The sequence below is a fragment of the Chlamydotis macqueenii genome, chromosome Z, assembly GCF_036417535.1.
Source record: "Chlamydotis macqueenii isolate bChlMac1 chromosome Z, bChlMac1.mat, whole genome shotgun sequence".
Taxonomy (NCBI): domain Eukaryota; kingdom Metazoa; phylum Chordata; class Aves; order Otidiformes; family Otididae; genus Chlamydotis; species Chlamydotis macqueenii.
In genome coordinates, this window is record NC_141593.1 from 30,300,696 (window position 1) to 30,314,815 (window position 14,120).

At 35.3% G+C, this 14,120-nt stretch overlaps 1 protein-coding gene across 1 annotated transcript in view; it reads right to left on the reverse strand.

The window, feature by feature from the left end:
• The window catches only part of PTPRD (protein tyrosine phosphatase receptor type D), a 371,958-nt gene that overhangs the window by 76,566 nt on the left and 281,272 nt on the right, over positions 1-14,120 (reverse strand). The window contains exons 24-25 of the mRNA XM_086770018.1: positions 10,368-10,382; positions 7,398-7,510 (exon numbers count right to left, since the gene is read on the reverse strand). Of these exons, the coding sequence (XP_086626144.1) occupies positions 7,398-7,510; positions 10,368-10,382 (128 nt within the window). The remainder of the gene's footprint in view (positions 1-7,397; positions 7,511-10,367; positions 10,383-14,120) is intronic.

Here is a 14,120-nt window from a genome sequence, read left to right on the forward strand (position 1 = left end):
TAGTTGTCTCCCATTTTCTTAAAAATTTCACTTAATAGAACTTAGCTATTCTCAAAATGAGTGTGGGTGACAGTCATCTAATAATTACATTGATTGATCCAGATCAAGCACCCCTATGGAAAATATGTGAGTGAAAAGGCACAAGAGAACTCTAGATTGATCTAGAAATGGAGGTGGACTGATGTACATCTGAAACAGTGCTTGAACAGAAAAAATAATAGAGACAAAGATGTTTAGACCTTTTCGAGCGAATCGTGGGAGAGAGTTATTATCATATAAGGACTGAGTGGTAGTTTGGCTAGAGAGGGAGGACACAGAGCCAATCAGGGAGGCGTAGGGGACTGAATTACTGCTCAAAGCTGCAAAAAGTAAAAGCCAATTGGAAATGGGAAACAAATTAGTAACAGCAGTAGACCATCATAATCAATCAATCCCGTACATACAGGCACTTCAGACATGCACAAAACAGTGTCTGGAAACTCAGCTAAGAAGATGTCTAAAGGTCCAGTTACCCTACTGTAAACATAAAGGACATAAAACCAAAGAGAATGAGAGTTGCTCATTACATGATGAGCCTGACTCAATAACCAGCATCATGAACACAAATCTCAATAATCAGCTTACTGTGAAAGAATTATTTTTAAAAGATGCTGAACATCCATTGTTTTTAAAAATATTTTTGTCTATACACTCTTCTATATGTCACGTGACATTCCTAAAGGGAGACTTCATACTAAATACTTTGTGTAAAATGAAAGTTGGCAGAAAACTTTATTTTCTAAGGAAAAAACAGACCTACTTACAACCTCAGAAATTGGCAACTTTTGACTGCATGTAGCTCTTTCTCCACAACTCATTTTAGGCAATTATACTTGGACACTTACTAACCTTCTTTAAATAATATTTTCCAGTTAACTCATGAAGTGAAGTAATTGCTTTTTGGTATATTTCTATCTTTTAAATATATAAAAAGTGTTCTACTGAGATTATAAAAGTAGCTACTTTCTAAAAGAACTACTGGAGGACTTTGTTATGTTATCAGTCTATGAATCATAACAAGCTTCATAACAGAATATGCTATGAATGAACATTTTAAGACCTCATCATAACTCATGCAAAAGCATGAGGCTCCTATTGAGCTTAATGTGAGTTGCACGTAAACAGGAGGTGTAGAACTTGACTCAAAAAACCCATCCAAAACACAGCTAAACACAATTACTTTTGTGGCTACAAATAAGAAAATACACTTATTTGCTGACACACCTCCACATCAATCAACATACGCTATGAACACAAAAAAATTAAGGACAAAATACAGCTAAATTACAACATAACCTGTGACATGCTAGAAAGTAAAAAGAAACACCATGCTGAAAACATGCTTTCAAACTTCCTTTAAAATAAGAAAATAAAGAGATAAAAACACTTAGAAACTCAAATAGAAGAAAAAAAAAAACAACCCAAAACCATCACATGCAAACCACAGCTGAAGTTGTATCCACAAAAACCTTTTATTTCCAGATTTGGTAGAAGATTGCAAATGCGATTGATCTTACACAGCCTAGTAGTAACCCTTCCACATGAATTAAATGAGAATGTATGGTTTAATTACAGCGTAGAAAGATCTTCTGGTTAATCTGTGGTAAATATATGACTAAGGAACATGGGATACCACATGTGCCACAATTTCAAGGAAAAACTGAGAGCGCAAGATCAGAATTCATCTGCATGTTAACAGATATTAAACATGTTAAGTATACTCCTCCACCCCACTGAAATAAGTGGGTGTTTTGACCTTCTCATTAGTGTATTAAATTAGGATTTTGTTTGTTTTCAGGATTTTATGAAAGTCTTTTAAGAACATTTAAGAAACACACATTTATTTACAAATTTGGACTTGTAGGTTGATGTGCTCACAATAAACAAGAAGGAAGTCTGAAATTAAACAAAGTGCATAGCTGCTAGCATATAGACTACAATCTAGATAAACTGAAAATGTGACACATTATTTTCACAGAAATTTCCTTATAAAATGAGTTGTATTTCAAGTGCACATTGAATTAATACTCTGTGATTTTAAAAATTTATTACATCCTCAGTTTTATTTAATAACGCAGAATAACCTCCCACACATCAATCCATGTTGATTAAGATGTTCTTTCTTCACAGAAAAAAGAAGGAATCAGTAATAGCAGTTGCCATTACTGATACTTACCCTTATTAAAAATGTAGAAATAAATACATATTTAAAATTTAGACATGGAAAAAGGAAAAAATGGAAGATGACCATGATTCCGTAGGAATTTGGTATCCGTGAAAATGTATTAAGGATGTCTTTACTATATTTGACAAAAAAAAATTACAGTTACTTTAGAATTTCTTTCTCATGCAGTTAGACCTAAGCCAGAGTGATCTTACATCTTTGGTACAAAGCTAAATTTACAAGATAAGCTCTAGAGGAATATGTCATTCTGCAACAGCTATTCTAAAATCCATGTAATATTGCAAAATGAAGTAATTTTTATTGCAGAAGAATTTACATTCTTCAAAACTAGATTAATTATTCTGGAATCAAAGTAATCTTTGTTCTGTATCAAAGACATAGCTCTATGAACAGTCTTAGGGGCTCCATAGCCTCACAGCAGAAGCCTCAGCTCTGAGTGAGGTGTATAAGTTGTCTATACTGAACAGAATTTTCAGACTCTTATCTAAAACTTTTCAAGACAGCAACATGTTGGAGGAAAAAAAAAATTAGTCTTGTGAGGAGCAGAACTTTCAACTCCACCTCCCAGCTAAGCAGATTTTGATTGTCACTAGGTTTGAAAGCAACTACATGGGAGATCAGAGAAGCACCATTTGCACTGTGAAGCCTGTACCTCTTTTAGGTGCCTAAGTCCTTCATGTGAGACAAGTTAACATGAAGAGCTACATGTAGGATCACCCACTGTGAGAAAGCTATTCCAGTCTGTTTTTGCCATGGAGACAAACCACAGTACTTCCTTCAGCATTGTCATAATTCTCAAACAGAAATTGTATAGATAAACTAAGAGAAGACATTTCCTGCTATCCTGCAAAGCAGGTAACTAAATCCAGACATCACTTTTTCCCTTTTTTTATTTGCACCTTTTTCCTCTGGACTTGCTGCACCCTTTTTCTGTCTTATCTTGGAAGTAAGTTAGTGGAACTCCCTTAGGAACTCATGGAATAAGTGTTTTGTGAGCACTTCACCTACTTATCTAATAAAAAAGTAGAGTCTTTAATTCAGAGTGGTAATAATTATATTTATTTTTCTTGTATTTTAAAGCATCTTATTTAGTTCGTAAGAGATAATGACATAATTGTTTAATTGGCACCCAGTTACACAAATTACTTATGAGTGTCACACACTTTATACTCAAATGAGGAAAAAAACCCAGTCACTTTTAAGGAATGACTCAATTTAGTTCTTTGGCTGATTGGCAGATTGAAGTCTTTGCCTGAGCCTTGGGTCTCTTATAACCCACTCAAACCACTTAACATCAGTTATTTTCCTCTATGTAAAACCAGGCTTCCACACTTGATGAAACCTTTTGTGAGGGCTTAATTATTACCTCTTTCCTACCTTTATTCTCCCATGTGGCATAGACACTTGTAAAATTTGCACACCACATCAATAATTTTAATCCTCTGTTTCACAGGAAACTTGTAGAATGGGAAGAATGTGACTGACTTTTCCTCCGCTACTCCAGTTCTAGAAGAATAAAAGACTTACAACTGAAATCCTGTATGCTACTGGGAGACTGGGTATTTTCATGTTTACTCAAAGAAAACTTGGCACAGCTGTGACCCGCTCACTGGCATATGGGCTTATCTAGCAAATATATATTTTTGGATAACACATATGGACATGGGATCTTGTTCTCAGATGTACAACTGTGGACTACTCCAAATGTCAAGATAAAATGTCAAATTCATCTATGGAGTTACTCCATCCAGTGAGGAGCCAAGCCAGATATTAATTTGATCGTTCCTGGACAAGTTAAGATAGGAAATTCTTTAGGTAAGTACTAAACTAATGAAGGATGAAGTTCTATATTGACAGCACAAAAAAAAAAAAAAATAAAACGAAAGGAAATTTGCTGTGCTGGTAGTTTAGACTGCAGACTTTTATGACATCTTAACGTTGAACTGACAATTTTATGACAAGTACAACAGAACTGTGTCTAAATCATTGCCTAAATATTACCAAAGACAAAATACTGCTTTCCCATAACTTATTCCAAAAAGTTATGCCTAACCACCTGTATCAGGAGTATTTTGTACTTGAAGTTAGAAATTCAAATTTACTACAACAAGGGGTTTGCTGTCAAATTATTTTGATAGTTACGTCTGATGAGACCTTTCCTTAGACAAAATATATAATTGCTATCATTTTTGGAAAGAGGCTGTTTGGAAATCTTTTAAAGACTTGAGAATCCAAAATGTTATGAGTGTCTCATTCACCTCTCCCAGTGAAAACTGGCAATCTGAATATGTCAATGTAATTTAATATTTTCTTCTCTAATACTTCTTCACATTACAGATTAATTATAAACTGCCTTTTTTCCCTTCCCACTGGAAGCAACTAGTGTGCTTGGAAAGCCTCCAGCAAACTGCAGATTCTTTCATAATCTAAATAAATAAAACATTATAATAACAACAAAGTCAATTCATCTATCCTGATGCAGTTGTAGTGACTTGGCTTATACTGATTATTAAAGTACATTCACCATTCTGTCACTTATTTTATCTGTAGGTATCGTTCAGATATGATAACATCTTATAGAGTAGACAAGGCCATTGTATAAGAGTGACTGGAGATGTCTCCGTAACAGTAACCCAACACATAACCACATCAGCCCCAATCCTTTCTCTCAGCTGCCTGCTTTGCCCCAATAGTACGCTATGGCCTATTGCTGCTTTGTAGAAAATAAATACCCACATATCTGAGAGTGAAGGAACAACAAAACCAACAAAACGGGTATCCTGAATGTACAGTCTTTCTGTAGTTTCTCTACAGTTGTCTTTAAAATCTTTGTTTCTCATGTAACTTAATAGTGTGTTACTGTGTGGAGCTGGATAAATATTCGAGCAGGATCTGAATATCTGAGTTAAATTCATCTGGATTTTAATGAAATGCTAGCCCTAATTGAAGTTAATGTGAGTTAAGTGAGGTTCTGCTTTTACTAGCACAAGAACTGTACCTTGACTTCACTGGGGCTAAGATTACATATTAAGAACACGTTAATTAGCAAGTGTTATGCAGCAAGACAAATCTCCTGGGGTAGGAATTTTCTCCTTGATATTTGGTAGCATGCTGAGTAACATAATGTCCTGACCTGTGCCTAGGAGTCTTAGGTGGTACAATACTATGAAAAGAGATTTGAATTTGATTTCTGTACTATATTTTTAATAATAATTTTAATCCTTCATTTTGTGAAAAGGTTTAGAGCAAAGAAAAAGAGTTCATAGTAGAAATGGTTTGCAAATGTTCTGCTCAAACAGCTTCACAGAAAACTCCAAACTTCCCAGATAAACTACAGCACCGCAAGGAAATGTACAGTTCCACTCCTCTCCAGTTCTTTTCAGATCAATGGAGTGGAACTACAGTGACAACAAGTGCCACAAAATCTGCCCTTTCTTAATAACTTTACATACTAAATGTAAATTTAGAATTAATTACAATAAATTAATTTTATATGTAAAGTTGTTAAGACTTGGCAGCATTTTTCCCCCGCCTGTATTTTATTTTAATTTATGATGAATACTAAACGGATAAGTAAGACTCCACATCTAAATACACGGACAGCAGAAAATTATTCTTAGATACCTAATTATTAAGCCATCCATTCTACTCAGTATGTATCTGTATACAGATAATGACTTGTTTTAGGCATAAGCCAAACTGTAAGAATTGTAATTTTTCTTTTTATTTTTCAAAGTATTGTATGCATACTTCTAACTCTGTAATTACCTTTAAAATTTTCATACAAAGTGATGGATAACATACAATACTTTTGCTCAGTAAGGATAACTCTACATTAATGCTGCAGTCTCAAAAGCACAATTGTGAACCAAAAATTTCAATAATTTCAATTTACTGCACTTAGGTTCTATTGTAAAGAGATCCCAGATCATGTCAACAAGATGCCCATATTCAGACAAAATTAAACTAGAAGATGCATTCCTGAAACACATCTAATTTGCCCCAGCTGCTAAAAAGCACTCAGTGTACTGGAACAGACTAAAAAAGCAAGGCTGGGGTAAAAATCAAGCCTCCTGAGACTTTTTCCCTTTCTTCCTCTGCCATGTTCATGCAGTGTGGATGTTGATTCTTTAGCCCCAAATTCATTGCCCTGCAGATCCACTCCTGCTGGGGCAACACTATCTTAACATAGCTACTGTTCAGAAGATCAGGAATGAGATTTGCAAGTTCAGTTAACCCTTCTGTAATATTTAGTATGCCAGCTTCTGCAGCTAATCTCTCAACATCTCAAGTACTTAATTTCCTGCCTTTATGAGCTTGAATTCATTATTATTCATTATTATTTTTTTTTTGTGCTTAATGTGATACATTTGACAAACAGACGGCTCAGGAAGATTTGGTAAAAAATTAGCATCAGACCAGGAATGTGTGCAATCATATTGCAATAGAAAACAAGTCTACTGGAATATATCATGGTAAAAATAAAGCTAATTACAAAGAAAAAAAAAAGGACTCATAAAAAGGTGGTTAAAAAATCAATACTATTTTAAGTATTTATCTCCTGTTTTTTTTGACTATCAAACCAAACAGCTTAAGAAACAAAATAAGTAAATAAAATATTTGAGTGTGTTGCTTCTACCTTCAGAACTGCTGACATGTTAATATCCTCCTTGTCTCTAACATATAGCCTGATTTTGAAAGACAAGACTGTTTCTCAGGATAGTATTTATATTCTGTATTGTACATTTGTGATGTAGTGAAACTTCCAGTAATGCTAATGGATTACCTGATAATGCAGTAGATAAGAGGGAAGCTTATTTACAAAGAAGTAACTGTAAGAATATCATTAATAAATAGAGGGATGTACATTTCACAATAGTCTTTTCTAGCATTGTTAGGTTTAAATTGGAATTTTAGCACATAAAACATATCCATACAACATGTATGTCTTTGAGGTCTTCTCTACAGAACTTTAATTTTGTTTCATGCAGGATTTTCCTTTAAATAAAGAAATTACAGAATTATTTCCAAAACTAACGAAGAAATATATTGTCCAAAAACTCATAAGCAATCAAAATATATTTTTTTAAACAATCAATCTTTCTGTTCTGTAACAGCACCACTAGTCAGTTTGTGATCATAGAGGTCTCAGTGAGGTCTTATTGTCTCTTACCTGGAGTTTGAAAATTAAGGCGTCGCAGTTCCACCGGGTCTGTGGGATGATGAGAGGGGACCTCCTTGCTGTTGGGTATACTGCTCTTTCTAGAATCAGATTCAGCCCTCTTTCTGTATGGAGAAGGTGAATACACATAAATATAAGACTGAGGTGTTAGCTTGACAAATAAAGATGTCTGAGTGTTTAATCACTATGTTCTAAAGGTGAGATGGTTATTTCTGAAAGAGTATTTGATCCAGTGCAAAGCTAAAACAATTATGCATGACTGTTGAGGGGGGCAGTTACAACTTGCAATGGCAAAATAAATCTAAATATAGTAATGTGAGAAGGAAAATAACTGCTTTCTGCCAGAGACTGATCCTCTACGTCATCATTTTGGCACCTAAATAGTTAATTATTATAAGATATAACAGGAAACTTAGAAAAATTCATTATCTGTATTTTAAAAGCTACCTAGCTATACCTGTATTGAAAAGTAGCCACCTCTTGAGTATGTAATTAAAATGAACATGCCAAGTTATTAGCATTCAATATTTCGGATTTTATATGTACAGTTCTGCATTGTTTATAAAAAAAAATCTGCATTCTTCGAGCATTTCAATATGGAGGAGAACAGTGCAGAAGACACCTATTCCTTTCACTTTCTAGGAAGTAAGAATCTGCTCTGTTGCCTCTCATCTCTGTTAGAGCTGCACTGCACAATTTTAATGCATCTGATCACATCTACATATTCAAGGTTCACATTCTGTATGAACGTTTCTGATCAAATTAAGACTTTCACTGCAATTATAGTACTCCCGCAAATCTGCCCAAAAGAAGCTGGCAGGGAGGGAGGCAGGGAGGGAGGCAGGAAGGCAGGCAGGAAGGCAGGCAGGCAGGAAGGCAGGCAGGCAGGAAGGAAGGAAGGGAGGAAGGAAGGAAGGAAGGAAGGAAGGAAGGAAGGAAGGAAGGAAGGAAGGAAGGGAGGAAAGAAGGAAAACAAAGATAGAAAAGAAAGAAAGAAGGACAGAAGGAAAGAAAGAAAACAAAGATAGAAAACAAAGAAGGACAGAAGGAAAGAAAAAAGGAAAGAAAAGAAAGAAAGAAGGAAAGAAGGAAGGAAAGAAAGAAAGAAGGAAAGAAAGAAGAAAAAGAAAGGAAGGATAGAAAGGAAGGATCAAAAGAAAGAAAGAAAGGAAAAAATGAAAGGAAGAAAGGAAGGAAAGAAGGAAAGAAAGGAAAGAAAGCAAGAAAAAAGAAAAAACAAAGAAAGAAAGGAAGAAAGAAAGAAGGAAAGAAAGAAAGAAAGAAAGAAAGAAAAAGAAAAAAGAAAGGAAGAAAGAAAGAAAGAAAAAAAACCTTCCCTTTCTCTAAGGAGAGAAGCAGAGTTCACGTGTTCTGACTCTGTTCTGGTAAAATGGACTCCCATCATTTGAGAGTATAATTTTCTGACACAAAACATGGAGAACTATGTTACCTGAAGAATATCTACCAGGAATCTGGAAATTTAATACTTTAATTTGAAGTGCTACCATCTTCACTAGTCCTCTGCAATTTCCTGAATTAAAATGCAAACTGGTTGATATTCTTCATGTAATCTAAAATGAAGATGCAAACAGCACCAAAGAGTCACTGCAAAAACAGACCTAAGATGATTTTAAGGTTTACAATAGCAAAATCTTCTCCAGGTGTACAATATTTGGTCTGACATACCGCTATCGTTGGGTTTTTTTCCTTTCTTTTTTATTAATTGACTCACAATGTGACAATGCTAAATCTGCTATTATTCCGCTGGGCTTTTTCCCTCTAAAAAAATGCTCCAGTTGATTTCTTGCTGTTCTTGAAGTGATGAACACCTGGTGGTACTCATGAAAGGTGCATACAGCAAGATTTCAAAGACTGTGCAAAAAAGCCAAACAGTAACATCGCTGCAGGAATTATTTGAAAGTTACTGGTCATATGAATTTATGCGGGGGGGGGGGGCGAAGTGTTTTGCTTGAAAAACATTCAATCTGTTCTCTGGCAAACACCTTAACATATACATTAACTTCTCTTTAGTGACATGATGAAGATTTAAATCTGATTCTTCTTTTTTAAACTCTTTTCAAAAACTTATTTTGCTTCTGACTATCTCAAACTCCTACCATAACAGCACAACGCCCTAGTGTTCTTTATTCTTAAGCAAAGGTGTGTGATGCAGTTTTCACAAAGTATTTTTATTTGTATTTTCTTCTCCTGAAGTCTATGGATTAGTGGAACTGTCCAGAGACAAGCTTCATTTACCTTTTTTCCACTTGCAAGTCAGTACTGGGCAGTGCAACTTCATATTAATCTTCTAAAAGCACTAAAATATCTTCTAATCATATATCAAAATATTTTGAATACTTACAGGAAAACAGAATGGTTTATTAATTATTATTCTCAGGATCATTCTGGCTTTTTTGTGTCTTTCCAGACTATACAATACATGACAATTCTTTCAGATTATGCAATGGTTTTGAGATAGATTGAAAAAAATCCACAAAGAACAAATGAGATCACCATATCATTTTCACTTGTAGATCTCTTAAGTCAGCACTTAGTCCGGGTGTATGGAGCATCATGGAGATTTAGAGTGGGTAACACTTCAATCACAACCATGCATTCCTTCAACAGCTTTGGTTATAGCAAAGAACTACTGTTTTAAGTTCATGAAAACACAAATAAAACCATATGTACATTCTATAGCTGTGCTATCTTTTCAAAATGTACCTCATGGAGACACAAAAAAAACCAATGACACTTGGCTGCATATGTTACATTACTTTTCAGTGCTGTAAACAACATAACAGATCTTTCAGTTGCCTTCATATCACTAGATTACTGTCTACATTCACTTAGATTGACAGACGCTTTGTCTTAGATCATTATAATGAAAACTTTTTTTTTTTACTTTTTTTTTTTCTCTTTTCTGTATTAAAGAAAGAGTGATTACTTTTCAGTTCTCACCTGTCAGGTTTACTGCTCCATTTTAATGCAGCAAAGAGGGAAGAAAAGGTGAAATGTTAGTTGATCAGCAGCAAACAGAGTAAGCATGACAACAGGAGATGTAAGAAATGTTGATTTACAGTAAACATATATAAGTAAACCAAATTAAGAAATCACAGTTCATTAAAATATTTAATGTTTGGGACTCATAGAATAAATAGAGGATACAAGGTTAAGTCCAAAGAAAATCTTCTGCTGAAAAAAAACCCCATCTATTTTAGACATTATCTGCAAAGTAGTGCCATATGAAATTTTAGCCAATGAGATAATGGAGAATGGGTGTTTAACCTGAGCTATCAAAGTGATGTTAACATTACGTTGACAAATGACATCTAACTAAGATGTAGTTCTCTAAGAAGAGAGATGAAGGGAGGGAGGATCGGACAGATGAAAGTGGAAGGTAGAGGAGAAAGGGAAGGAGAGAAAGGAAGAAGAAGAGGGAGAGAAAGGCAGGCAAAACAAGATTAAATACATGAAGTACGTAAGACCTGTACTAAATTAAAAAAAAAAAAGAAAACTTCTAGAACTATTTTACAAACCTAGGTAACAAAATCATAAAATGTGAAGAAATTTTTAACAGTACTCTGGAAAGTAAAGTAAACATAAATCTTTCTCCAACGAAGTATTAGATACCTTTGTAGATTTAGAAAGAATATCACATACTTGAGGTCTACAGTCTATACAGATCTGTAGTGATCTATGATCTATAAAGATCAGCTAAACAGGGAAAATAATTCATTATCTCCCAACAACAGGTTCTAGTATACACACACTGCAAATAGTGTTCATGATCATGTTCTGTCGATCATAATAAACAGGACTTCTAGAAACTTTTAATAGTTTGGAGTCTGCAACGACCACATTACTCACGTGTTATGAAAAAGTCTTTATAGAACCCTTCATTATCACTTAAGATTCCTCCATTTTAATTTCTGTCCTTCTTTTAACATCCGTTTTTTTTCCCTTAGAAGCATGTTTCTTCTTATAGCTCAAGATTCAGCCAGCAGATTAAGGGAGGTGATTCTCCCCTCTAGTCCATAGTGGTGAGACCTCACCCTGGAGTACTGCATTCGGCTCTGGAGTCCTCAGTACAGGAAAGACACGGAACTGTTGGAGTGGGTCCAGAGGAGGGCCACAAAAATAACCAGAGCAATGGCTCACCTCTCCTATGAGGAAAGGCTGAAAGAGGCGAGGTTGTTTAGTCTGGAGAAAAAGAAGGTTCCAGGAAGACCTTACTGTGGCCTTTCAGTACTTAAAGGGGGCTTATCAGAAAGATGGGGACAGACTTTTTAGTAGGGTCTGTAGCAATAGGACAAGAGGTAAAGGTTTTAAACTGAAAGATGGTAGATTCAGACTAGGTATAAAAGATGAGGATGGTGAAACACTGGAACAGGTTGCCCAGAAAGGTGGTGGATGCCCCATCTCTGGAAACATTCAAGGCCAGGCTGGAAGAGGCTCTGAGCAACCTGATCTAGTTGGAGATGTCCCTGCTTCTTGCAGGGGGTTGGACTAGATGACCTTTAAAGGTCCCTTCCAACCTAAACCATTCTATGATTCTACAATTCAGAGTGTCAAAGTTCACTGTGTTCAAAAGATTCAACCTTAAGCTCCTGTCTTCTGAATCAAAGCTTTAATTTATTTTCCCTAGATATGGAAGCCCACTCCACAACCAAACTTGACTCTAGAAAGATCTATAATGAGAAACACTTTGTTCTTCATCAACAACAGGTTGAAATTAGAGAAATCATGTTTTCTTAAAAATCAGGAGGAATAGCCATACAAATTTGTATGTGAAAAAAAAAAAAAAAAGAAGAGGGGGGGATATGCACTCTCTTTCTAGTTTGTCAGTTTCTGAGATACACCAAACGATTTCTAGAGCTCTTTAACGTTCAACAAGTGGGTTCCTAACCACCTAAATTCTGTGTAATTGAACATGTATCACACATTCAAAAGCAAGTCAAAAGAATTTACTGTAGGTTTGCCTCAGGTGTACGTTGCAGCAGTATAGTGCTTTATCAAAACCACCTTGACATATAAACCGGGACTCAAACAGCCCTCACAATTGTTAGCCATTGCCTCCTGGGGAGATAGCCTGCACCATTTCTAGGTAAGTGTCCACCTTCCCTTGAGATTTTCAACATAAATCTCACTATGCTGTATATTTCACTCCATGTTTGGATCAGCAAAAATTTTATTTTCTTCAGGGCAAGAATATGACCGAAAAGAAAATGTTATTTAGTTAATTTACTTTGACCTCTGAATTTGATTGTTTAGATTTAAGTCCAATAGATTAAAGATCTGTTCCAAAACAATTGCCTCCCTGCACTATGGCTGCAGGGTGGTATCAGTACTACAACGACAGAAAAGACTGCACCTGTCACTGGCCAAAGTCAGTTCCGTTTGCCAAGACAACAACTCCAGAAAAACACAAAATCCAATTGTAACTCAGGAAAAAAACAATTTTTACTGTGAAGAGGATTGATCACTAGAACAGGTTGCCCAGACAGGTTGTGGAGTTTCCATTCTTGGACATACTGAAACTTGCCTGTGCATGCCTCTGAGTAACCGGCTGTAGCTGGTCTGAACAGGGCAGAGATGGAGTAATCTCCAGAACTGTGACCCTTTGGTTCTGCGAATCTGCGAGCTCTTCTGCACACAGTACATGAATAGGCCTCAATTGTGTTGGATATTATATTGCAGCTATATCCAATGATAACAAAAGTACTCTTCAGTATTTTCTCCATCTACTACTGTTAAGTAGTAAGATGCAACAGCCTTTTGGCTATATTCTAACTTATGATCCAAAAATCTTTCTATGCAATATCTTCGCTTTCAGATTTTAAGAAGAGTAAATGCAGAAGCAATAATCTTTATGCAAACTGACCAAAAAATAACAGAGGTGTCAAACATGCACTTCTGGTCTTTGAGACAGTTACATATGCTTCATACCAACCCAAGCAACTTATCCACACTATTTGTGATAGCATCTGTTTTAAAGAAGGGTGAGACTTCTTCCCTTAAAACGATTATTTCAGAAACTGCAGTCATCCTTTCTCTATGATTGAAATAAAAATGTAAAAGTAGTATTGTAAATCAAGAGATTAGTGGTCTAAGTCTGTTCATAAAGGCATAGACAAAGGGAATTAAGCATAGCTGGCCATTATTTGAGTTACTACCCTTCACACTTCAAAAGAAAAGGTCACTTCCCAGTCATCATCTTCCCACTGCACATCCTTCAACATCAGTCCCTTTTTTGTATTTTTCACATCTGTTTTCATGAATTAGGCAAATATCCTCTATCTTTTGTTTTCTTCTCTCCCTATCACACTTTGTTGTACTTATGTCCCAATGTATTCTTTTCCTACTTTTTATTGCATATTTTTACCATGTTCAACTCTTGTAGCCACAGTAATTCCCTTTAACAGAGCTACCTCAGAAATTAAATTTCAACGTTTCCTCAAAGTACTATGCTGAATATCCTGTTTTGTCTAGTTATTGCTGTTCTACAGGCTCTATTAATCAACCTGATCAAACTGTAGCTGTTATCTTACATCCAGGTTGCACATTAAAAAAAAAAAAAAAAAAAGAAGCAATTATATATTACTATATACTACAGAAATTAAAAGTTCATAGAGGACCATAGACTGGTAAAACTGCAATCATCATTTCTCAGAGGCAATTTGCCAAATCAGTGCAGTTTAACAATTTACAGCT